The sequence below is a fragment of the Martes martes genome (genome assembly GCF_963455335.1).
Source record: "Martes martes genome assembly, chromosome: 7".
Lineage (NCBI taxonomy): Eukaryota > Metazoa > Chordata > Mammalia > Carnivora > Mustelidae > Martes > Martes martes.
This window is the reverse complement of record NC_137894.1, coordinates 81,203,697-81,230,220: the sequence shown is the minus strand read 5'-3', so window position 1 is coordinate 81,230,220 and position 26,524 is coordinate 81,203,697. Positions and strand designations below refer to the sequence as shown.

The following is a 26,524-nucleotide window of genomic DNA, read 5'->3' as shown; positions in this document are numbered from 1 at the left end:
AGTTGCATCTAACTTGTTCCTAGGAATTTTAGCATGGGTAAAACCTAAGCTGGATGAAAGAAACATAACAAAATCACCAAATTCAGATTCTCAAAAACCCTGGATTTAGATTGCTCTGCTGTCGCGTAAGATGCAGATTTATTCAATGATCAGAAATCTGAAAACTTTTTTCTGTAATTAAAATTTTCAGATTCAAACATTTCAACTTCTAGTAGTCAAATCCAGATAGCTCTGTATACTATTTCTGCTCATTAGGTTTTTGAAAATGTAGAGAAACTAGATAGAAAACAAAATAAATGTGTCATCACTTAATTTGTTGAGATCACTCTATTCAAGGACATGAAAGGCACTTTCACAAGAAAAACTGTAAACCCTTTGTAGGCAGAGGGCTTCTAGTTGCCTTTGTATCTCTAATGCCAAACACAATGCCTCACACAAGTAGCCACTCAATGAATGTTTGCTGAATGACTGAATAAATGAATAAATAAATGGAGGGGAGGACCCTACCTTATATGGAAATGGGTTAAGTTTGTATTTGATGTAAGGAAAAGATTCAAGATGACTCCGGCACTAGACTGGGCCACTAAAGGACATGAGGGATTGATTATTTATTTTATTTATTTTATTTATTTATTTAAATTTACAATAATAGAATAAACATATATCTTGAATATATTTTTAGAGAAAACCACTTAAATGTTCAGATATTTTCTACACGTATGATGATAAAGACAGTTCCTCAATTTCAAGGAGTCTGTCTGCTAACATTCACTCAGGTTGAAATGGATCTGGAAATCATGGTGAGTGAAGGGCAGTTGAGGGAATGAAGAACAGAAATCACAACGGCTGGGAGAAGACGAGTAACTGGCCTCAGTTATCTTCAAGGGTGCCATGAGAAAGAAGGGGCAGAAATAGTCTGAGCAGCTCATCAGGACAGAACCAGAACTGGGAGCAAAATTAAAGGCAGAGGGAAGGCAGCACTATGTAGATGTCAGCAACCGAAGAAAGAGCCTTCTAACAAAGACACACACCCAACCAGCTTGCCTTAACAAATAATGAATCACTCCGTGGAAGGTGCCCACACACAGCAAGAGACTGAAGCTATCCCATCCCTTCCAACCAGAAAAAGTACTGTTCGATAGAAGTCATTTTACAAATTCAGTGTTAATATTAAGAAGGTAATTAATAAGCAAATATTTGTAATACCACAAGGACTTCAGTGAGCATATACCAAGTAAATGGAACATCATGGTCAGCTTGTTCCAATAGATGTAGACCTTGGCATTACCCAAGGAAAATTTAGGTTGTCTCAATATGTAAAAAATACCGTACCTTAACAGAGATCCCAAATGCTCTGAGGTGTTTCACAGACTCTCCATCTTGGGCCACTGTCCCTATGTCCTGTTATTTCAAGCCTACCTAATTTTCTACAGCTGCCTCCTAATGAGCCATTTATCTCTAATCTCTTCCACCTGTAATCGTCTTGCCCACCACTACTAGATGTCTGCCTAGAACTTCTTTTGAACTATTAACTACCTGTTCAGAAGCCTAGAATGATTAATCAATTTAGAAATATGTATGGAAAAGATTAGAAGAGACATAACAATAGTTACTAAAATGGTAAAATTGTAGACTAGCATTTTTTTTTAAATGTTCTTGGTGTTGTACTCATGTTCTAAAGATAAATACGATCAGGTGCAAAAGAAAGACTTTCCTTACTACCTACTGTATTACATACAAAAGCTCCAACTTAACTTTTTTAAAGACTCCTCATTCAGTCTCCCAGTTTACCTTTTGCCCACTAACCCTGCAATAAAACTTCACCATTTTCTGTTGTCTAACTTTCTGGTCCCTTCTAGCCCTTCTCTTCAGCCTCATCCCTCTTTGCTACTTCTGTCTCTGTGCCTCATTTACCACTCTGCTCTCATCCTTGCCTGCAGAACAATTACTGCTCCTCGTTTGTGTGTTCCCTGCATCTGGGCTGTAGGTAAGCCTCCTGAGGGCAGGGCCTTTGCTGATCTATGCACCCCCCACTCTAGAATAGTCCTTGCAGATAAAAGGTGTTAATTAGTTATCAGTTGAATAAATGATTGCATTACCTATTTTCCTAGTTATTTATGTTTTAGTGCAGGTGTCTCAAAATGAAAAGGTACATGTCACCCATACTGTCTAATTCAATACTTAACTTCAGTAAATGTTTATTGGCTACCTACTATGTATCAGGCACTTTAGTAGGTGTTAGGATATAAATTAAAAACTGCATTTGAGAAGAGCAATAAAGACCAGATGGAATATTTCTCAGCTAATTTCTTTTAACACAAAATAAATACACCTGAAATCTATAGTCTAAGTCAAAATAGTCATATTTTTTAGACCATCTTTCTAACAAACACATTCAAAAGAATTACATAAAATAAATATGAGACTGACTAGGTAGCCTGAAATCCAATATCAAACCCTTAATGATAAGTAGAGATAAAAAATCTAGGATAGGTTCTTACAGGTTTAGGGGAACTGGCATTTAATCATTTGTGTTCTAAGATCTTTATAGTGATCAGAAAGATTTTGAAAATTGTGAACGCTTCATGTGTAGTTTAAGTAATTTTAAGCCTCTTATGCAATATGGGTATTTTGGAAGCTACTATGTGTTGTAGTTTTTCCAGAATCAGATGTAATAATTTGGTAAAGAACACAGGTAGAGGAGATCACTGGTTTTCCTTTTCCCCCAATAAACTATGTTTATTATGCCAATTTTAATTACCATGCAATCTAATGGTTTAAGGCTTATATTTTCCACATCACTAGACATCATAAACATGAAAGCATTTTATACTGTCATTATACATCAATGTTTGTACTTGGTTATACATATATACAGAAATTATTCACACATCTTAACCTTGCTATTTCCTCCTTTCAAACCAACATAGTTTTACCGTGAAAGCAGCTTTTTAATAAATGGTATAAGAAATACAGCAAGGCACACTTTTTTAAAAAACTTTTTTCTCATTACCACCTCAAGAAGCATAAAAAACGAAAATGTTGTACATAATTTAATAGTAGAATGTCACCAGTTTATAATATACAACACCATATAGTTGTTTCTTGAAGTGCTGCATAGATAATCATTTTTAAAATAAAATAAATAAAATGGCGCTTTTAAAAGTTGCTTAATTTTGAAAGAAGGACCAGTATTTCTTCTGTATGCTGCAATCAAATCAAATATTGGCCTTTTAGGTAAACCTCTTTCAATAAACATAGGCATCATACCATAAAAGAAAAAAATCCAGATTGAAACATGAAATTGGTCAAGTACGGGCAAGGGTAGGGGTGTCATTCCAGACAGGTGAACTTAATGGACCATCGATTTGGTGGACTGCAGAACTTTAAAGAGTAGATGGGGAGGGAGGAGGCAAACGGAAAAGTCTCGCTGGAGAGGCGGGGCTGGCAGAGGTAGCTCGGGACAGGAATCCGTGGGAAAACAAGCAGCTTCGCCAAACTTCAAAGACAATCACCTAAAGAAAACCAGTGCACAATCCAGATCACAAGGCTCATGTGGACAAATCGCATTCGGAGGGAAGATTCATCTTGGGGGAGGTCAATGTAACAAATGGCAGTGACGTGATGAAACCACAGACTAGCCCGGGGTGGGACGAGGAGGCCACCCCTGAGTCAGGCTTATCTACAAGAAACAAAAAAGTGATAAGAAAAGGTATCAGAAATGACTGTTTCATTGGCAAAACTCAGCCCTCTGAGGAAGCCTGCCATTTTGGAACTACCTGCTAATGTTCTGAAACAAAAGGATACACAAAACATAGTGATTTTAATAGCCCACGGTTCACATTATTGACAAAAATGTTTCAGAATCAATTGAAAAATGCATTGATTTTTTTTTTTTTAAAGACATGGTTTTAAAGAAAACAAGAATCATCATCAAGTTTGACCTTTTCTCTGGATATCATCTACTCTTTTGCTTGTGAACTCAGTTTTGGACACTCAAGATAGATTCAAATCACTATGAAAATGTGAGGCCGCTGGTTCCAAGCGACACAGCCAAGTATCCACAGGGATTCACAGCCTGGGAACTCGGACCCTCAGGTGGTTGAAGCTTTTCCTTAGGGACTGTATGTGTGACAGTGGAACTGAACAATTCCACCATTATATGGTGGTGAAATATTCACAGCTTTGTCACAACCACAAATGTTTCAGCCCCTTACCGGTAAAAGGATCTAACCTGGGTTTCTAGCTCGAATATGAATGCATTTCATTTAAGGTACAGACGCCCTGTGAAAGTACAAATGACACAATTATTTCTGGACATCTTGATGGCTCAGATACAAATTCGTTCTAAACTCAGTTCTGCCTACTTCTAAGAGGCTGAAAGCAACAAGTTGGACGTGAGGAACAGCTAAATCCCAGGGATAGGAAGTAGAGGATGCGGTTACTTGAGGTCCTCTGACCAGCTGTCAAATAAAGCAGGGTTTGCTTGTCTGGGTTTAAACCGAGTTCTGGTGTCTGATGTCAGGTTGCTTTATTGTCTTTCTAGAACTAAATATTCTCCTTCTCCATCTTTCTCCTCCGCTATAATCATGTAACCTGTTTACGAGCCAGAAACACGTCAGCAAATGTGGTTTGGCTGAAGTCTTGGAGAGCTGGACAGAGAAGGCAGGTTCTCGGGAACAGGGAGAGAGAAGGCAGGTTCTCGGGAACGGGGAGAGAGAAGGCAGGTTCTCGGGAACGGGGAGAGAGAAGGCAGGTTCTCGGGAACGGGGAGAGAGAAGGCAGGTTCTCCGGAACGGGGAGAGAGAAGGCAGGTTCTCGGGAACGGGGAGAGAGAAGGCAGGTTCTCGGGAACGGAGAGAGAGACAGGAACGGATGGGCCAGAATTTGGTACAAAGACCGCAGCAACTCAAGACAGAGCATGGTGCATTGTTCAAATGCTGAGGCAAGGGCTCACTTGAAATATGGACACGGAGTAAGGAATCCTGAGGTGAGGCAAAGCTGGTCTTACTAAATGCCAGTATTTAAATTCTCTCTGGCTAATCAGGTCTTTCAACTTGGCCCACTTGGAAAGGGGCCAAAAGGGGCCGGCAAAACAGACTGAACCACAGATCTGGAGCGTGCATGTGTGTGTGTGTGTGTGTGTGTGTGCGTGTGCATGTGTGTGTGTGTGCGTGTGTGTGTTTGTGCGTGTGTGATGGGTGATGACCAATAAAATCTTTGTTATTTAGCATGGCAGCTAGTTATTCAGAAGTGCTGGATAATTAAAAAGCATTTCACATCTATCAGAACCTTGACTTACTAAAATGATTTTAAAGGTAAATTTGGTAAGGATCCACTTGCATCGTTTAGCAAAAAATTAATACACTATCACCAAGAATAGTTTCTTAAGCCTGCTGGGCCAGCTTTGGATCATATTAAACACTTAGTGTCAATCCAAATAATAGAATAAGAATTTATGTCGTATACATGAGAAATGTTTGCTCTTAAAGTTTTCTCGGTTTGTAATGACTAAGTTGGAGGAATTTTACTGGGTATGTGTATACTGGAGCATTCATAAATACAAATAATTGCTGAAAATCTAAAATCGATGAGCAACCCACAATCACATCTGCAAACCAATGACAGGAAAAGCAATGGAGTAAAAAGTTCTGAAGGAAATTCATGCATCCTAAATATAGCCCCTCCAACACACACACACACACACACACACACACACACACCATACACAGCAAAAGAAAACTGAAAACCAGAGTAAACCAAAAAGAAAAAAAGAAAAAGTATACACTGGCTAAATGTGATGAGTGAAATTTTTATACCACAGGATTTATCCAGCCTGAAGTTTACGGTTAAATCATTCACCAAAGATCAGAGGCTTATGATGAGGATTATGAAGAAATAACTGTCAGAATACAGCAAAAAGATTAGTGCAAAGTACATCTCTTAGGCAGGTCCTAGGAGGCACTCCAGACATACATTATGTGCTTCCTCCAAATGAGGCAGAAATTTCTGGATCTATCCAGTTACCTTTTCTTTGATGTGATTTGCTGTAACTGACCTCTCTATTTTGGTAGAAACATGGCACAGAAATGAAAATAGTGAAAAGCACAGCAGTGTGCCTAGAAATCAGTGTAGATGCATCCTGTGTGTGACCATGTTTAAAACTTCAACAGCGTCAGTGGGTTTTTAATTAGAACAGTAAATGAATAACCTCAAAACCTTTTTGAAAAAAATTCTTGGTACAGATGTAGACTGTAGCTGCTGTTCTAAGTTGTAGCTCTTTCCAGATGACATAACTTCATCATCTGAGAACTTATTGCTGGGGGGGGGGGGGGAAAGGCCCAGCAAATTGAATGCGGTGTATTTTATTATCCTGATAGAGCACTCCAACTGATGGTTTTGAAATCGCTTTAAAAAGTAGAGCTTTTTTTCTCCTCCTTTGAATCTTGTAGGAAGAACAATGACAAGAATTAAGCTCTTATAGACACGAAGTCTCATACCTACCAAATAACTTTATTACGGATTCCTGATATTTTAACACCAAAGGCATGTCAGCCTTTTGCGATTAAATAACTTGTCCTGGTTGGTAGTATTTAAAAAAAATGTAAATATCTATGCCTAGGTACCCACTGCTAATGACGGGGGGATAATGTAGGCATCCAGATATTTGGGGTGCGTGATACGGAAAAAAACTAAATAGGACCAGTGGATATGACTATGGAAATGGCCCCTGGCTGATCACAAGTCACTTGGGGCCATGTGAGTTCTGCAGAAGGAAAATCTGGCTGCGTCTCCCATTGTCTGAGACAGAGCCAGGAACCACATCTCAGGGGCTCCACAAAATACCGTTGACTGGCAGGTAGGCCAGCTGATAGCTTTGCATTGTCATGCCTGTGAAACGTGAGAGCTGCACCCACCCAACAGCACAGCACTTTCACTTGCCCAGGTCCAAAGATGGAGCTGCTTATTATTCCCATTTCCACTCTCTAGCTACGTCATGGACCGAAAACTCCCAAAGTATCTAAAAGGGAGGGTGCAATCCAGGGGCTTCTCCAAGGCCAGTGCTGCTGGAACTCTGGGTCTCCGCATGACCGGTGACTTCAGGGTCCTGGTCACACAACATCTTGCTCTGAGGGATGTTGCTTTCAAGCCTTTATCCCCTTGCAGAAAACAAAAATCAGCCAGGCTCCACCAGCCCTTCTGCGGGGCTTGGCCTAGCCAGCGGTAACAATCGGTACTAATAGAACTTGTTTAGAAGCAGCTTCTAGAATTGCAGTGACTCTCCCTTAATGGTCAGCTTTACTGCATACTGATGGAGAATGTGATTATGGGGTGGACATGTTTCACAGAAAATACATTTCTCTCTCTCCTACTTTTGTCCTCACTTGTGGCCAATTGTAAATTGAGTCTGAAACATAGAAAATTAGTTGAGCTATATTAGTAAGTAGGATGTCTTTCTTCAATTTTGCATACCGAGTTTATTTTTAGGGTATATATATGGTATACATTCCCCCCCTCCCCATTTCTAGCAGCTCTACACAGAATCACACATTTTAATGAGCTTAGGGCACAGGTGTTGCAGGAAAAAAAATAATGATGTTTGCCATTCATCTTTCAAATTAAATAATGTGTTTTTAAATAGTAACTTTTTTCATAATACATTATGGGAACAACATTTATCTGTCACATTTTAAAAGATGTATTTGTAATAAATGTAAATTACTTTTAGAAAATCAGTAATTAGGCTCATCAAAAAATAAACAATCTGCCACAAAAAAGATAATCTTTAGCATAGTTAAGTATAATAACTGTTATTTGAATAAGTTAACAAATTAGGGTAGATTGCTTCTGTAATTCATTTCCTATAGCACGAGTTTAGGTTACAGCATTAAGCTTCTGGAGTGGGGGGTGGAGATGGCATTCAGCACCTCACACTTTGGTGAAATACAACTCTCACATTCAAAAGCTCAAATTTTCTTCTTTAGACTTGACTGAGAAAGTATATTCATCACTGGGGCTCAGAAATGGAAAATAACAGAATTTTTGTGTCACTTTTCGAGCTATACCATCATCTCAGAATTATCAATCAATAGCTGTCTTATTAAATATGAAGAGTGGAATGACTTTCTTAAAAATTTTGATGGAAATCAGCCTGTCACCTTCAGGCAAAATTCAAAAAATTCTGTTTTTATCGAAACGCCATTAACCTGTCATGTATTTGCTCCGCATTTGCTTTCTGGGCCTGTTCTCGGTCTGTGTGTGGATAAATAGGAGCCTCTTCCCTAACATCAACTTTCCCCTCCTGTTTGAGTCCTTGGCCTTGGCCGTGATTAGGAGCTGTGACAGCACAGCCTTCCACTGGGGAAGCAAATGTGATGATAGTTGCATTAGACAGAAGCATAAAAGGGAGGCCCAGATCAGGAGATGCAGCCTTTAACCTAATCATTGTTCATTTCCAGGCACCCGAGGGAGTGGGCTGCTCTGTGTGCAGGAAACTGAAGTGGGGGACGTTGTCACTGGGCATGCATTTTGATCAGAGGGTATAACTGCAATTGGGAGATCCTTTTTTTCCTCCCTCAGTGGTAGGATGTGAGGTCCTAAATTATCTGGCTACTTCTTCAAATTTAGTATTCTTCTTGCCAGAATTATGTAATAAAGATCATGTGACTAAAAATGTCGCTTGTGACCATCTCTCTCCCTTTTGCCTCACAGTTACTTGCATTGTTGGGAATGTTTCTGCCACCCAAATGTGTTATTCTGATAAATGTCTGCAATGACCATTCATTCTGACTAGTATTCTCTCCTATCATGGCATTGTTGACTCAAACTCATAGTTGAAGTATATATAGATATATATTAAATATATGTTAAAATATATTAATAATATATATTAAAACATGAGGAGCATACATACCTTTCAATGAGATGATTTTCATGCGTGGAGAGGGTTGCATTCTACCTATGCATATTTTTATGTTGTTCTTCATGAAGATTTAGAAGGTTTTCTTCACAGGTTAAAGTTTTGGAGTTGGGATGCAATGCAGCCTTGTCTTTTGGCCGCTTTGCCTTTGAGGAGAGTTCTGGAACTCCAGATTTGGCTGAAGCAGCATTATGTTCTTCTGGCATTCCTGATTCACCTGTGTTTTCTGAACTTTCCTTTTCACTGCCCAGCCTTGAAGTGGTTAGCTCTGAGCTTTCCCCACAGATCATAGCTTGGGGTAAACCATCCGCTTCCTTTCCGACATCAGATTCTTCCTGATGGGGAGGACTTGAAAGAGCCACCATGTCTGCCTCCTCAGCCAAGAGAGATGTATCGCTGAACTCAGGAGAGCCAGCTGCTGTTTGTTGGGGCACAGCAGCCTCACCGGAAACAGCAGGTTCGTCTGGAGGAGGGCTGGAGAGGCAGGGCTCATCTCCATCCAGGTCATCATCAACACAGGCCTCAAAGAAGCATTCAGGTTCCTCCTTGTCCTCTAAGCCAGAGTCGGTTATGTCCAGTGGCACTGGAGTGTTACTCTTCTCTTCCACGTAACTGGTGACCTCCCCACAATCACTATCATGAGAGGAGAGAGATAAGTAGGAATAAAAGTCCCCTTTTCTCAGCTGGATGGGCCGGTGAGAATGTTCCAACACCTTCTCCTTGATCTGAGTTAACGAGGTAGGAGCAGCTGCCTCATTTTCAGGTTGAGATTTACTTTTTAGGGCCGTTGAAGCCATGTCGATGATTTCCTTAACAAAGTCGTGTACGGAACAATCCTCAGCATCTTTTTGATGGGAAACATCTGGCTCACAGTCACAACAGGAAATGTTGTCACTGACAGAAACGTTCTCCTCTGTTTCATTTTGTTCAAGTGCTAGGCAGCAATGAGCAGATTTTCCAGCCACGCTTGGTGCATCATTAGATGAAGATTTCAGTACATCAGAATCCTGCCTACTGGTAACTCTAGCATCTGAAGGCAGCTCTGGGCAAGACTTCTCAGTGGGAGTAGAAGCAGTTGTTGGATTTTCAAAATGGTGGTGGTTTTGACATTTCTTTGGACGGTGTCTAACAGTTTGGGGAACAAATTCATTTCCAGCAATATCTGCATCATCCAAGCTATCCATAAATACTTTACACTTACAATGCTCACTGTCTGAATTCTTCTTCCCAGTTGTACCAAGACTTTCCGATTCCTTCGAGATCCCATTCTGTTCATCTTTCTGCCCTTCTGGCATGCTTTCAATATTGCCATTTTCCATGTCAGCCACATACGGGTCTTTATTGACTTTGAAAATATTTTTCTTATTTTCACACTTTGTCCCTAACTCATGGGTGTGGGATAAATTCTTACCGTTTCCATTACTTTCAGAGAGACGTTTGATGGAGCTGTTAAGTAGAGCCTCGATGTTCAGGGTATCAGAGGGATTGGTCATCTCACGACTACTGACATCCTTACTGCCCTTTATTTCATCACTGAGATTACACCTTCTCTTATCTTTTGTCAAGGAAAGCTTTGGTCTGATCCAGGTCTGCAGTTCATTCTTTATATAGTCCAATCCTGACATTAAGTTGCATTCTTCATAAATTTCATCATCTGTTGCAATACTGGAGTCGTCATCCTCATCTTTGATGCATAGCTCTTCTTCTGTCAAGGTGAGGGTAGAGCTAGAAAGGAGGTCGCTGTCATCTTCATCATCAGTGCAAGCAGAGGTACAAGAGACATTAACAATCATGCTGACATTGACGTCGCTTTCATCAGCCACCGACCGACTCAGGCGCTTCCTGAATGATGCATTTGATTCTGGGATCTTGTTCTTGTGTAATACAATATCCTCTGAGCAAAGAGAGAGCTCATCGCTGCTACTTAGTTCTGTAAGAGATGCTGGCGAGTCTTCATTGATAGAAGATGCTATGTCCAATGACAGCTGGCCAGTAAAGGACATCTTTTGGGAACTGCTTTGGAGAGTCATATCAGAGACACTCCGTTTTATCTTTTGCTCTGAAGGGCTCTGGATATTCTCCAAACGATTCAGGAGATCTAGTGTCCTTTTACTCAGTTCACCAACTGAGCCACTGCTCACGCTTATGTCCCCAGAGCTGTGACAGCTAAAAAGATCCTCGTTGCTTTTATAGGATGTCAACCAACTTTCTAAAGAGGTGCTTCGCTGGAGGCTGTCACCACCATTTTTAAGGATGCCCAATCCAAATAAATCACCCCCTGGAGAAAGGGACTCAATAGATGAGCTGTGGGATAACAGGGAGAGCTGTCTGCCATTCTGCATGCCAGTGAATGTCTTCTCTCCATTACCACTTTTATATGAACTTCGATCCATTTCATGGGATGCACTTGCCAAAAGCCTTTCATGGGGAGGTGCATCTGGCTGTAACTCTGTAGCCTGATGTTTAGATTTGCAGGACTTTTTATCAAAATAAAAACCATGAAGCAGGGGATCCTCCACATGTGCTTTTTCACTTTGTGACTGTTTCATTATCATTGGTAATTTGAGTTTTGAGCCTTGGAGGTACGAGTAATCATAAAATGTAAACACATCATGTTTTCCTTGTAATTCTTCTCCCAAACAATCAGGGGTATATTTGGTAACACTGTTTAAATCTCCAACTTTTCCATTTACACAACCCACTGGTGAAATGGATGACTGAGAGCTGTTTGGAAGTTTAATGCATTCCTCCTCATCTTTAAATTTCTGCTTTAACACATTAACTGCATCTCCCATTTGTGGGTCCAGATGTTCAGTTTCAGGGTTACTTGGGGACCCATCCACCACATTGAGCAAGCACATTTCTGAGTTGGTGGTGGTTTCAGTGTCCCCTTCACTCACGATTCCACTCTCACTGCCTGAATTCTGGCTCATGTCGCCTCCATGGCACGGGCAGGGCTTCACCAAATTGGAACCTCCGACGAGGTCCGGCAAAGATTTGGTGGATGAAAATGAAGAGTCTTTACTGAGACTCTTTGTTAAAACACTAGGCTGTGTCACACTGGTGAACTTCGGATTGTTTTTCAGAAATGGCATGTGGCTGTCCTCATAGAGTTCCACATTGTGGAGGCTGTACACTTGGTAAATGTGTGGACTGGAGGGGGCGGTGATACTCGAGGCATACTGAGCTCCCCCATGGTCACCTGCCTCTTCTTCATAACCAGGGTCCTCACTACCTATCTCTTCAAGCTTTAAGGAAGGCATGACAGGATGGGGTTCTTGATCAAGATCATTTGAGTCTTCATTCAAACTAATTAACTTGTTGCTTATGTCAGTTTCATCCCATTCCAGGGCATCCTCACTCGTCCCATTTAGATCCATCAAGCCAGGATCAATCACATTCAAAGTCTCCTGTGTAGGAGGAAGAGAAAAAGAAGAAGAAGAATTAGGGAACACAAGCATGAACATTTTATCCATTTAAAATCTCTTGGAAGAGTCAGGAAAGAAATTTGCCCCAAGCATGGATTTGAAAGATAGCATAATTATCAGCTCTATTTTCCTCTGGAATAACATCCAAAATTATTGAAACGGGTTTTTCTATCAATAGTAATTTGTCACTGAAGGCAATAACGTAGATTAAAATATAAGATTATTAGAGTCAAGTTGTAATTTTTGGAATAAACAATTTCCTTTCGATTCTTCTACATTTTTAACCTGGGATTGGGTGAAGATAAAACTGTGAGGTAAATGAAGGTAGAAAGACTATAGCCTGTGACATCTTGAGGGCACATTCGCTCTGATACTCTTAGTCCTGCAGTCCACAGTGGAATACCATTTGCAGCCACAGGTGGCAGACACCCTCTTCTCTATGCTTGGGCTTTCCACTTGAAGTAGCTTTTGCCATGGGGAAATAGAATAGGCTCGTAACCACCTGTAGAGCCATTCATGGCCAGAGACCCTTGCTTGTCTATCTTTTCTTCTGCCTTCCCTTTCAGAATTTGGCCCTGTTCCCAAATAGACCCAAGATAGACAACACTTGACTGGTTTTCTCACCTACATGCTATTGGACCTTGAGTCTTGAGCCCCGGTTCTCTTAGTCTCTCTCTCTCTCTCCCTTCCCCAGTCTCTTCCTATGACAGAAATTCTACTTCGATCTGTGAACTTGCCTCACTATTGTCAGTCCTGCCCCTGTTTATTATAAGCAGGAACCCTCCCCTCCAGATCTAGAATAACAACTATCTGAAGACTTCCTGACTCTCAAGTTTGACTCAGCCCAGATTCTCTTACGTTTCATTCTGCCAGCACAGTTGGGATCCTTGATCTTTCCTTGGATGTCCTGGCTTTAACTTGGTTTAGGTAGAGCTTGACACATTAATCTGGGACATCGTGGGTGAATGGGCTCCTGGACTCTGTCCAGATTCCCTCACCATCCTTACTTGCTGCCCAGCTGTCCAGATTCATGCCAGAACCAAGAGAGGTGATACAGGTATGCAGGCCCTGACAGGCTCACCTACAGACAGAAATTCAGAATTCTGTAGCTCCGCTTCTGTTTATGCAGGGTAGTCAAACAGATAAGCATGGCTCTAGAACAGTGCCAAGTGGTTGAAATGCTGACCTTGCCGCCTACCAGCTTTGGGCAAGTTGCTTAACCTTTCTGAGTGCTGATCTCTTCGCATCACTTGTGAAGGGGGCTAGCAATATCAGTCTTTTGAGATAATTCTGAATACTACTGAGCTAATGCTTGTGAAGAACCGAGGAGGCAGTCAATATTAGGTAGCTCTAACTCTTAGTACATGCAGTATTGCTCAAGAGTGGTCTTGAGTCAATTCATAAAGGGTTCTCTCTGCCTACCTTCCCTCCTTATCATTCCTTTCAATTTGTCCTAAAAACCATAAGGGATTCATGACCTGGTAGGTAGAGAGAGATGTCACACAGTATAATAGGTCAGTGTATTTGCATTACAATTCAGAATTATTTTAAGGGTCTGGTTGAAAAACAGGCCATGATGCTTTTATTCCTCAGTAGGGGGTGGGGAAAGGCTTCGCCAGGAACACATTGACAAAACTTCCCTAAGAAGCCTTCAGTCTTTCCTGGCATTAGTGGTTAAAGGATACCACAGAACCTCATTAAGTATAAAATACCCATTAGCACTTTATTATACTGGATATGTAAGAGATTATCTGTATAGCCTACTTAAGTTTAAAAGAGTCCAGTTACAAAGTAAACATTAATTAAGGGACATTTTTATATTTTCTGACAGAAACCTTTCATGCTGCCAATGTTAGAGCAGTTCATCTAGAACACTGGCAGTCATCATACTCACTTAGGTATGGAGTACATTCACTGTGATGAATTTTTATTAGGATTTCTGTTTATTCTTTGCTTGCTGATAAAGGAAGCACTAATGACCAGTTAGTATGGCTAGTGAATGTTAAAATCTTCAGCTGTAGAAACAATCAATCAGTCTAATCAAATAGTGTATTAATTTCAAATACTATCTTGCCTGACACCGGACTCTGAGAGTGCTAATAAATAATTGAACTAGTCTTTCAGAGACGCTCTCTTTGTAACTCTCTGGTTGGCTTCAACATTTAGCAGCACGGATTTTCTCTGAGAGTCCTAAACCCAGGGGCTCACACCAGATGCAGGAATTGTGCCATCTGGGTATGTGTCAGGAGCTTAGCCCAAGTGACGCCCGTAACTTGGACTTGTCTTCCACGACACAGTCGTTTTTTGACCAAATGCTCCCTCTGTGGCTTTACAAATGCAAGCCTCAGGAAGTAGAAAACTTACAGCAGCACCTTAAAGAACAAATCTTTTGCTCAATTAGTAGTTGGGGTGGAGATTTGCCACAGGAAAAAGATGAAACTTTAGGATGTAATATTTTCCTTTCCCCCCCTTAAGTCTCTCTTCCTATAGATCTCTTAAATTTATTGTAATTGCTGAAATTTTTTATATGTCAATTCCTGGGACTATCTGACGAGATCCTTTAGGAAATCATTGACTTCGGATTTAAAATTTTATATATTAAAGAAGTACGATTTGTTCTGCCCTCATTCACTCCCTTCTGTTGTGGATTAAATTCTGTCAATATTTTCAATAAAATCTCCATTTCCTCAAGATTTAACCTCAAACATAAAACCTCCCCTGGGAGCAAGTAAGTATGGAAAGTTTCCAAGAGGAAGGGCATGGGATATTTATATAACTAAAAAGTTATCCTTGAAAGAAATGATATGTGTATAGAGAGATGTAACTGGCAGGAAAATTATTTGGTCAAACGCTCTCTTTGATGATAGCTCAGCAGCCAGTAATGCTCAAGCTAATTAACCATTTGTTGTTATTTTTCTAGAGAAACTGTCTAGTACTTTTTCAAAAGGCACAAATATTCCTGTCTTTGATAATGTGATAAATCAAAAATGGATTTAGACAAAATCTAATACTTGACTGAAACCAAAAGGATGGTGAGTAGTTCATGAGATTCCAATAGAGACACTGCAATTCCAAAGATAATTCTGAGTTAAATTAATTTGTGTGAGGCTCTTTCATTCATAAACTTGCTTCATTGGTGTAGAATTTGGCCTAAACCTAAAGCTCTATAGAAATAATTGCACACACATACACAGACCCCTTCAAGATCTGCTCAAGAAACAAGTGGATTAATTGGTGCTGGGTTTTTGGTGGTTGGTTTTTGTTGTTGTTGTTGTTTTGTTTTGTTTTTAATCCTTGGAAGTAGGTTATTTATTTCACCACAATACATACAGAGAAAGTAAAAGAGGCTGGAGAAAAGATGATGATGATGATGAAAGAATCAAGATTCCAACTGCAGCAAGTAATGTTCATCAGAATTAACTTCTTTCTGTACTTGTATGGCTTTAATTGAATTAGGTCTCCCAGGATTGAGTTTCTAGGATTTTCTTAAAATTTTAGTGGGTTTTTATAAGAGAGGAGAAACACATTACCAGTTAAAATATGGGGATGAAGGAGCCCAACATTCTATAAAACAACCCAACAGATATGATATGATATGATATGATATGATATGATATGATATGATATTATATGATATGATATAGTGGCATCTTTTGAAAAACTAAAGAAGGTCAAAAAGATCAGCATGAACAGAATGTTCCAGTCAAACTTCTGGTGCTCAAAATGGGCAAAACCATTAGGAGGTCTTGCAATTTGTGTTCCTCCTATTTATTTCAGGTCTGGGACTTCATTAAGCAATACCACTTGCAAATCCTGGGAATAGAGATTTATCTATAGAAAGGTAGAATATAACAAAAACATACAAATAAATAAAAATGATTAAAAACAGAACCATCATTAACTGTAATTGAGTAAAGATCTGTGTATTTACCTTAGAGCAAAAAGCAGACCATGGGGAAGTCTGAGGTATAGACAGGAGAGAGAAACCACATATATGGATCAGGGTGGGGGAGTTAAATTAAACAAGGGGAAATTTCAACATTCATATATTTGTTCTGTTTTCCTGATGCAATTATTTTTTTTTCTTGCCTCCCCCTCCAAATCTAAGACCAGAGTATCTGAGCACTAGATGCAAAATTGTTTTCCTAAACTTGACTTAGGTGGAAAATTTTTAAAAACAAAACAACATCAACAAACCATAACAAATTGCTAGTTTTCAGAAAATGGAAAGACAGCTTTTAAGAGAACTTGGAGTTTGTTGTAATCTGACTCTTTTGGGGCAGAGGTAGATTCAGAGTTAGCATGAAAAAATATAGATGAAAAAAGAAATAGGATGAAAAGCAAAGATGTTTACTAAATGCTTATCAATCATTTTGGGATTTAGGGCAGAAATTCAAATAGATCTGAGTGTGAATCCTGACTCTTCTCTCACATGTTAGCTCTGTGGTCCTGGGCAAGTTATTTAACAGTTAGTAGTTACTTAGTTCAACTATTTAATGGGCCTCAGTTCTATCATTTGTATACCCAAGATAATCACAGCACATTGGTTCTACCTTAGGGAGTGCTGGGAGCTTCAAAAGAGAATATGTATGTCAAGTCCTATGGAGAGGGCAGGAGGTTGGCACACAGTAGGCGCCAATGACTGGCAGCTATCAGCATAGATTCCCTTTGCTGAAGTGGGACAGGGCTGACAATTAAATAACCATAACTATGTTTGCATGAAGACTGGTGGTTGGCTAACTAATCTCTTTAGCACAACCACATGCATGAAATTTAATGAAATAAACATCAATTAGACCCTTTACTCACTCCCATTGCACTATAAATAGGGTGTAGGTTTGTCTTTGTCTGTCCTGACTGGGCTTATTCCTCAGGAATAACCAGAGGAGAAAAGACACCTGCCCAGCCCTCAGCAAGGCCCATAACTCAAGCACTTTCTATTTCCTGAAAATAATCTTTTTTTTTTTTTTTAAAGGCAGGTCCATTGTCTGTGAAATTCTATCACAACTGACACATGAGAGCAATCAAATCCTGCTCACTATCTATCAGATTGACAATAATGTTAAAGTAACTTGTCTCAGCTCAGAAAATGCTTTGAAAGTCTATCTCACACTAATGATCAAAAACTGTTCTAGCCAATGCTCTTTTTCAATAACAAAGCTGATCAGAAACTCAAAACAGACAAGTAAAACCCAAAGTCATCTCACAAATTGTACTAAAATGAGTGCTGACATGGACATATTTCCTAGTCTTGACTATACAGACATTTCTGAAATAGTTGAAAAGGAAAAATCTATTGGATGTTGTTTTAAAGTGAGTTTTATAATAGCAAAAAATTGCCTTAGTTCTCAACAGGGCCCAGGGACAAAAAAGAGAGTCCAATATTAAGAATCAGGGGTTTTCCTCCCAGATATAAACTCCATGAGGGCAGAGGCTCTGTCTGTCTTGTTTCCAGAAGAGCCCCAGAACCTGAAACAGTGCCTGGCAGAAACAGGTTCTCAGAAACCTTTCCTGCGTGAATTGCATGAAGACTGGGCTGTGGTCTCATGACCTCTTCAAAAGATCTGGGGAAAGATCCAAAGGTGACATTCTGCCACGGTGAAATCACCTAGATAATTTCTGACTTTCTAGCTGGTGCTCCCTCTCAATGAAAAAAGCTAGTATCTTCAGAAACATTATGCTCAGTAAAAGCCACATAGAAAAAGTCATATATTGTATGGCTTCATTTATATGAAATTTCAGACTAGGTAAGTCCCTAGAGACAGAATACAAATTGGTGGTCACCAGGGGCCTGGGGGAAGGGACAAGGGAAGCAATTGTTCAACACCTGTGGGGTTTCCTTCTGAAAATGTTTTGGAATTAGAAGTGATGTTTACACAACACAGGAATATACTCTATGCCAGTGAACTGCTCACTTTAAAATGATTAATGTTATGTTATGCTAATTTTACCCCAATTAAAAGAAGAAGAAACAAAAAACAAAACAAAATGGGCGCCTGGGTGGCTCAGTCACTTAAGCATCTGCCTTTGGCTCAGGTCATGATCCTGGGATCCTGGGATCGAGCCCTGCATTGGAGTCTGCTTCTCCCTCTCCCTTTGCTCCCTCCCCCACTTGTGTGTACTCTCTCTCAAACAAATAAAATCTTTTAAAATATAAAAATAAAATAAAATAAACAAACAAGCTAACAGGAGTCTTCAGTCCCATTGAGTTTCAGAGCCTGTAATACCATCAAACATAATAGGACTTCATCACTCTCTCAAGGAACTTGCTTATAAAAATATTACAACAGATAATATATCTGAATTCATTTATATTTTGGTGCATATATTATCAATAAAGATAATCTTTTTATTACATCCCTCTTTGTTTGGTCTGTGTGCATGCTCATCATCGTCAGAAATGCTGAAGAAAAGAGCATCCTGTATGTAGTACTTCTCTTAGCTCAACTTCATTCGTTTTGATGCATTAGGCTCTTCTGAGGAGACAGGAGTGGAATTAATAGACCCCTTATTTGCTGGGCTGGCCCAATCTCCTTTGACCTTATTTTACTGGATTCCTCTGTAGTATTTGACTCCATTTTTCTTGAAATTTTCTCCTCCTTTGGTTACTTTGATGCTAAGCCTCCTCATAAAATCCATTTCAGCTGCCTTTTAGATGACAGGATGTCTCACAGTCCTGTCTTGCCTCTTTTCACCCTATAGACTTCCCTGCCTTGAGCTTAGCCATCATTGTTATTGTCTATTATTTTGAAGGGTATATATGCTATGTTTAAGAGAAAGGAATTCAAGAGAAAGTATGGGGGAGGGGGACATTGCAAGAAGAGGGAACAGTAAGAAGCAAAGGCAGATGGGATAGAACTTTATGGGTCCTTTCGTAGGAGGGAAGAGCAACCAGCAAAGGGAACAAAGAGCAGGAAAATGCAAGGAGGACTGGTGTAATATCATGGAAGCTGAGAGAAGGGGGCATTTAAAGCAGTGGGTGGTTTAGAGTGTTTTAAGAGCAGAAGAGATAAGAAGAATGGGAGGTAAGGGAAGGCCACTGAATTAGCAAGAAGAAAGTCATTTGTAACCTTAGAGAGGGCAGGTCCTAGAGGCTGGAAGGTCAGGATTGAGCATCAGATATGCCAGAGAATAGCCTGAAGAAATCCTGGTTCCCCAGTAACATTGCTGTTGAAATCAGGAGCCCTGTCCTACCAGGTGCCCTTCACCACCTTTTGTGTCCTCCAGCATCAGTCTTGGATGGAGAACGAAGTGGAGAAACCATGGAAGCCAAAGAATGAATAAGGTTCAATAGGCAGGGTGATCCTGAGGCTGTAGGAAGGAATTCCACAGAAGAAAGAAGGATCCACGAAATAGAAGCACTGCTTTCTTCCTTTTCTACAACTTCAGTTTCACTGGAGAGCCGGCCCCCCGGGACTGCTATTCAGATCAAGAAGCAGTATCTTGGGGCACCTGGGTGGCTCAGTGGGTTAAGCCTCTACCTTCGGTTCAGGTCATGGTCTTGGGGTCCTGGGATCAAGTCCCGCATCGGGCTCTCTGCTTGGTGGGTAGCCTGCTTCCCCCCCCCCCATCTCTCTCTGCCTGCCTCTCTGCCTACTTGTGATCTCTCTCTGTCAAATAAATAAATAAAATCTTAAAAAAAAAAAGAAGCAGTATCTTTGTGCCAATCAATTAAAGACATTTAGATAGTCATAATTACTAACTAACTCATAGGTGCAGTAGTCTCAGTGTTGGTAGTACTAAAGCCACATGGCAATAGTCAGATGCCTTGCATCAAGCTATGTTGTCCTTAAGCATGTTAATTATGGTATAAATCATTACTCATATCTGTTAGGTGTCCACTGTAGGAAAAAGGTCCCTTCCCACCCAACTCCGAACATTTTACGGGGAGTAACTCAAAAAATCATCTGCTACCATTGGTAAATAAATCATTTTGTCTTGACTGTTGCTTTATATGCAAACATATTGAAACTTTCATCATATTCACAACAGAGTGAATGAGAAAATTAGTTATCTTGCTCTTCTTTGTCACTATTTTGTTTCCCTGAAAATTTGTCTCTGGAGTTTCAAGAAAGTAACTAAATTCAGAATGGCTTAAAAATGAAACAAACAAGCAAAAAAGAACTTAGGAACAGGTTTTTAAATAAAAGGATGTCTTTATCTGACCTCTTCAGTATCATACACAACTGAAACAAATAAAAGGAAGTACAGAAGAGACATAACTTCAATAAGGTCGTAAAACCTCAACCACAATAAGATGGTGGCATTTTCTACATTCTAGCACGTGATAAACCTATCTAGAAGTCAGTGACAGAACCACATGCCAAGTCTCGTAAATAACTTGTTTCCCCCTAATGTAATATCTGGCCTCATTTTGCTGGCATCCTTTCAGCTGTTTGGTGTTTGCCTTTTGACTGTCAGGACTGACAGAACATTGGAGTTTTGTGCCTCTGGAGATCAATTTTGCCTCACCTTTGCCTTAGCGAAAAGTAGACTCTTGTCCCTCCTTTATGATAAGGACCTCTCATTAATAAAAAACCTACATTTTTTTTTAATTTATTTATTTGACAGAAATCACAAGTAGGCAGAGAGGCAGGCAGAGAGAGGGAGAGGAAGGGAAGCAGGCTCCCTGCTGAGCAGAAAGCCTGATGTGGGGCTGGATCCCAGGACCCTGGGATCATGACCTGAGCCGAAGGCAGAGGCTTTAACCCACTGAGCCACCCAGGCGCCCCAAAAACCTACATTTTTTTTTTTTAAACTGCAGAGCATATTCATAGTAAAGAAGAGGTTAAAGGCGCTGTTAATTAGTGGAAATTTCCCAACACATGGGCTTTTCTGTGACATAGAGTTGGGTCTCCAACTTCAGACTGAAATCTAAGAACATGAGATTTATGGCATGCTCCTGAGGTAGCTTAATGTGTAAGGACAGCCTTGCCAACATTCTGAGGTCGGCCTGAAAAGCCAAATACCGAATAACGCCCTTTACAAAGCACATATCAGCTGAGAGAATTGTGTTTCTTTTCATTCTCAACAAGGTATATATGAAAACCCAACGCGGTGTTATTATTGTTTTTAATTGTCTGTTCCTCTCAGATAAATAAGCGGTGGGTGGTTTTGTTTGGTTTTTGTTTTTTAATTCTAAGACTGTGACTACAGTGCACTATTTAGAGGAAAAAAAACGAAGACTAAAATGTTGGCCAATTTTGATAAACCAGATTATCAAAAATGGTACATACAATTTCAGTCTCTTCTCCCTCCCAATCAATCAAACTTATCTTGCTTTTCTGACTTTTTCATCTGATTGGCCCAAGGTTTAAGATGATTAACAGGCAGCTCATCTATGATTCATTTTCTTATGATGGCTTAACCCTTGTTTCTATTATCTGATTTTATTTCATTTGATTTATACCTTTAATAGACTCCTTTAAAGATAATGGCGTTCAGACTTAGGGAGAGCTAAACATTCTCAGAGTTGCTAGAACAGTTCCCTTGCGTTGTCACTATTCCCTCCATAAAAGTGATGGGAGAGTACACAAGTTACACTTGATGCTGGAAAAGCTGCTCGAAATTTCAGGATGAATTTTCCTATAAGGTAATAAACATCTTTGATGTAAGTTTCCTGAGATTTTATACTTTTGATTCCTAGAATCCTTAGACATGTTAAAACCACAGAATCCCTGGGGGGATTTTCTTTTTCGATCTCAAGAGAGAAATACTAAGGATCCTAAGATCCGATTAGATTTAAAAACTCCATCTTGATTGCAATAGAACCTCTGGTCCTGGTCTCTCATGGAGGAGGCACTTGAGAGTTTTGAATGTCAGGACGTTAATTCAAACTGTAACCCGAATCAAAGATTCCCAAATCAAAGACATGTAAATTTCATTCTAGAGGAAAAATGACCTCAAAATGTGATTTCATTTTGTAAATTAAAAAAAAAAAAAGGCAATATTAGAGGTTTAGGGTCACCTTAATCCCTTAAAATCCTTTTGCAAGGCAAAGGCAAAAATAACCAAAAATAACTAGAAGCCTCAAACCCTTCAGATATGGGTTCTTTAAGCCGGCGATTTAGAGAATATGCTGAGTTTATAGTCCAGGGAGGCAGGACACTGACCGGCCAGTGGAGCTAATTACCTGGGCAAGACCTGCTGAATTTACTACTCCACGCACTCGACAACGGTAGCATTTGTGACTTATCTCTGCTTTGTTTGCACTCTGTGCACAGTGTAGCGAACGTTAACTACATAAACCTTGACTGCTTTTCTTTCCCCCTTAATAAATAGCAAGCAATCAGGGAAATATAACGTAGGTGACCTCCACCTCCTCCCAAACCAACAATATTTTTCAAAGGTCTACTTTACACAAGACATTCTCCTGGCAAACATCATCGCTGCTGTTAGGAAGCGTGGGGAACACTTGGAGAAAGAGAGATCCCTTATGTTTCTCTGCAGATAGGCTCCATCCCAAGGTAACAAAGCGCTATTTTTTTCTCCTAATTTAAAGTCCCTCCTCCCACCAAATTAATCATTTTCTCTCGTTATTTAGTAAAATCACTAGATGAGCTGTGACTCCATAAACTTTAGGAACTCATTTATTATGTTGCCTGATCAGACCTTGCATTTATTTACACAGTGTACCCATAAAACCCAGCTTTCATTAGTGCTGGGGAGGAACAGTCCTGCTCCCTATGCCGGGGGAAGGTGAAGCTGGAGAAGATAATTAACCATGAAACAATAAGGAGGCTTGCTGGGTAAGCAGTAGTGTGAAAACAGTTACTACTCACAAAAGAGGGGAAATTAGCTTGCTGGATAAAAAAGGAAGTGTCAGATTGAAGACTGAAAGGCCTGCCAACAGAAGTAGATAGCTCTATGCATCATTAATGAAATTTTTTAACACTTAAACGCCACAGCTGTCCACATTTAAATGCATGTAAATGCCATGTGTTTCCAGAGATTAATATGCATGTTGAAATATTTCTTTTCCCCTTAAACTTCTAGATGTTGTCTCTGTCTGTTTCATTTCACCTACTTTCTCTCCAAGAATAAAAATGCACCAGCTTTCTCAGCATTGTGTCCTCATTTCCAAAACCCACGTACACCGAGCATCCTGGAGATGGGCAGCGCACTCATTATATTTTAACAAACACATTATTTTACATTCATAATACCGATATTTTAGTAAACAGAAAGTTTGTTTTGATTTTGCTGCTTCACAGAGTGAAGACTTATGATGTGCGTTTCCTTTCAAAACTTCCTCTTGGAGCATTAGTGCTCCCCGAAGCAGCCCCATTTTGGCAGAAATTCAGTTCTGTGAAGTGCCAAAAGAAATAGAATAAACAAACACTGCTCCATGCAGCTGGCAAGATAATTTACATATTACTGCACACCAAACATGAAGACCTGAATATGGATTAGAGCGCCGGTGATGACACAAATGTCATATAGATAAAGAGAAACAAAATCCAACACATCGTTGTTTATTTTACCCCTGCTACTGTATGAGTGCCACTCAGAAAGAAAAAAAAAATATGGAGGGATTGCTTTTTGAAAATTGGATTCCCTTCCTCATTTGAAGTGGCTTCTTTCAGACCATGAAACAAGAAAGAGAGCAAAAAGGCAAGGATTCTTTGGAGCCCCTCACATTCTGTGCTTTTGTCTTGTGAGTTCAACCGATTGCAATGTGCATCAATTTGAATGACATGGGTTAGCCATCTTACAGAAACAGCCTTTAATATATGGGCACCTGGATCCCCACCTTGTCCTTGTGTGGCCCTTGAGGATTCTGGCTGAGCACATTGCTCTTTAACTGAGAATTTAATTTCCCTGAGTGGGATCCTTGGGTAGGCAGGTCCAGTAGGCCATCCCAGCCCATTAAAGTTCCAGCTGGAAACACCACAGAGTAGACAGGAATTGCCTAGAATCCTTAGCTAACTTCTCTTCTCTCCTCATTTCTGTACATGTCGATAACTTGCCTGCTGCAAAGGGGTTGACACTTCCTGCTCATGATTAGATGTATTGGTGTCCTAGGGAGGAAGGGAAAACTCTCTAGATATTTATTGCCATAACTCCTTTCCAGTCCTTGGGGATGACAAGAGGATATGAAGAACTAAGAAGGTAACACTTAACAAGTGATGATGGTGACAAGGTGAGGAATACAGAGAACACCAGATATGTTTAGCTTCCACCAAAGTAAAAATTCTTTATCCCACATTGGACAAGGTTGACTTTTCTTATACTATCTTAGAAGCTTCTAGTACTTCGATATTTAGAAGTAATTGTCATGATACTTACTCTTGCTTAAGTGTAAAAACAAGGGGAGAAATCAGGGCCATGTAGGAGAATCTAGTTAGTTAGATACAATTAAGTTTAATAGTCAAGGAATGTTCTTTAACATTGAAGAAACAAACCATTTAAGAAAGGTCAAAGGAGTTGAGTGTTATTCTACCTGGTGGGAAAAAGGCTATAAAATAAGGAACTTATTTTCCACAGCACTTGGAAGGTTACTATGACTAGGACAATGAAAAAGTTATCTATTTTCATAACTCCAAACTCAAGAAATGGAATTACACTGCAGCAAGAAAAAGAAGGTGAGATTCAACAGAAGGATTTGTTATTGAAAGGGCAACTAAACATTCTCATAGACTCCCATAAAGTTTGTGAAAAATCTATCCCTAGATTTCTTTAAAGACAGAAGGGAGAAAACAAAGTGGTTCAGGATAATCCTACATACCACTTCTCAAACCAAGCTTCCTAAAATAAATCCTTTCATGGTGTTACTCCTGTCATTAAAAACAAAACAAAACAAATACCAACAACTTTCAGTGGCTTTTTTCTCTTCTAAATTATTCTGACTTTTAAGGCATTCCATAATCTGGTCATATAAAAATGACCAAAATTTAATTTAATGCTTCCAAAGCTGACCTTTACCACAGTAACTGCCTCATGAATATCCCCTGCTCACTCATGTTGCCATGCCTCTGTTTGTAGCAAGTATTCAATAAGTATTTTCTGAATGAATGAATGAATGAATGTGGTTTCCATTGCCCTCACCAAGTCTCTCAAAATTCAGTCTTAAACTTCTCTATAAAGATTGATCTGGATACTCTGTCCTCAGTGATTTCTCTCTCATTTGATTCATACACCAGTGATAGAATCATACAATTTACTATTGACATTTGTTTATCCGTTCAACAAATGTTCAATGAATACTTACTACGTAGTATGGCCCAATCACTGAGCACAGACTCACCTGTCAAATACCTTGAAGCTTTGTATTTAGTTTTGTAATTGGTGCTGTCATTTCCAGCCCAAATACAGCCTGGATTAATTATTGTCTCATTTATGTTGATATTATCTTAGTATCATTCCATATAGCTTTCCAATTTCTTTAGGGTGGAGACCATGTCCTGTAGTACTTCTGTGTAGGTAAATCTCTGAACAATGCTGACCACAGAGTAGGTACTCAAAATACGCTTGATTATCTGCCTATAGGTTCAGTCCCTTCTAATTCCATGACCCAGTGGAATCAGGCAACAAATCTTCTTTGCAAATAGGTTAAATATTCAGAATCCAACTCATGCATAATCAGTAGTGATATACTGATGGTATTATGACTGCAGGAAGAATATTTAACCTAAGTTAAAATACCTTTAGTTTTTCAGACTTAGGACCTATGGATCTGCCTTTACTATCCTGCTTTACTATACTTTTCTATGCAAAAATTTGCTTTTTCAATTTTGGTATTTCAATTTTAATCTCCTCGATGACAATACAAAAACTTTTCTTGACATTCAGCAAACTTAGCCATTTACATGTTAAAAAATCATAAACACAACTCAAGTGAAACAACAGACCTAAAATATTGGATCTGAATAAAAAAGAAAATTAGAGTAAATGTGATCTTCCTATAGCATGATAAGAAAATTATTTGACCCTAGTGGCATTTTCAATTAAATGTTTTCTCTTCAATCAAAATTTAAATGTGACTATTGCCTCAAGATCAGCGGGTTGGTATTGAGGCTTAATACCTATTATGTCTAGGGGTGCCTGGGTGGCTCAGTGGGTTAAAGCCTCTGCCTTCCACTCTCAGGTTATGATCCCAGGGTCTTGGGATCGAGCCCCACATCAGGCTCTCTGCTCTGCAGGGAGCCTGCTTCCTCCTCTCTCTCTCTGCCTGCCT

The 26,524-nt window shown here is 39.7% G+C and overlaps 1 protein-coding gene across 1 annotated transcript in view; it reads right to left on the bottom strand.

Annotated features, from left to right (window-relative positions):
- Positions 1-1,658: 1,658 nt before the first annotated feature.
- AKAP6 (A-kinase anchoring protein 6) overlaps positions 1,659-26,524 on the bottom strand; it is a 368,170-nt gene continuing 343,304 nt past the window's right edge. The window contains exons 13-14 of the mRNA XM_080809066.1: positions 8,915-12,330; positions 1,659-3,682 (exon numbers count right to left, since the gene is read on the bottom strand). Coding sequence (XP_080665192.1) covers positions 8,956-12,330 — 3,375 coding nt within the window. The 3' untranslated portion in view covers positions 1,659-3,682; positions 8,915-8,955. The remainder of the gene's footprint in view (positions 3,683-8,914; positions 12,331-26,524) is intronic.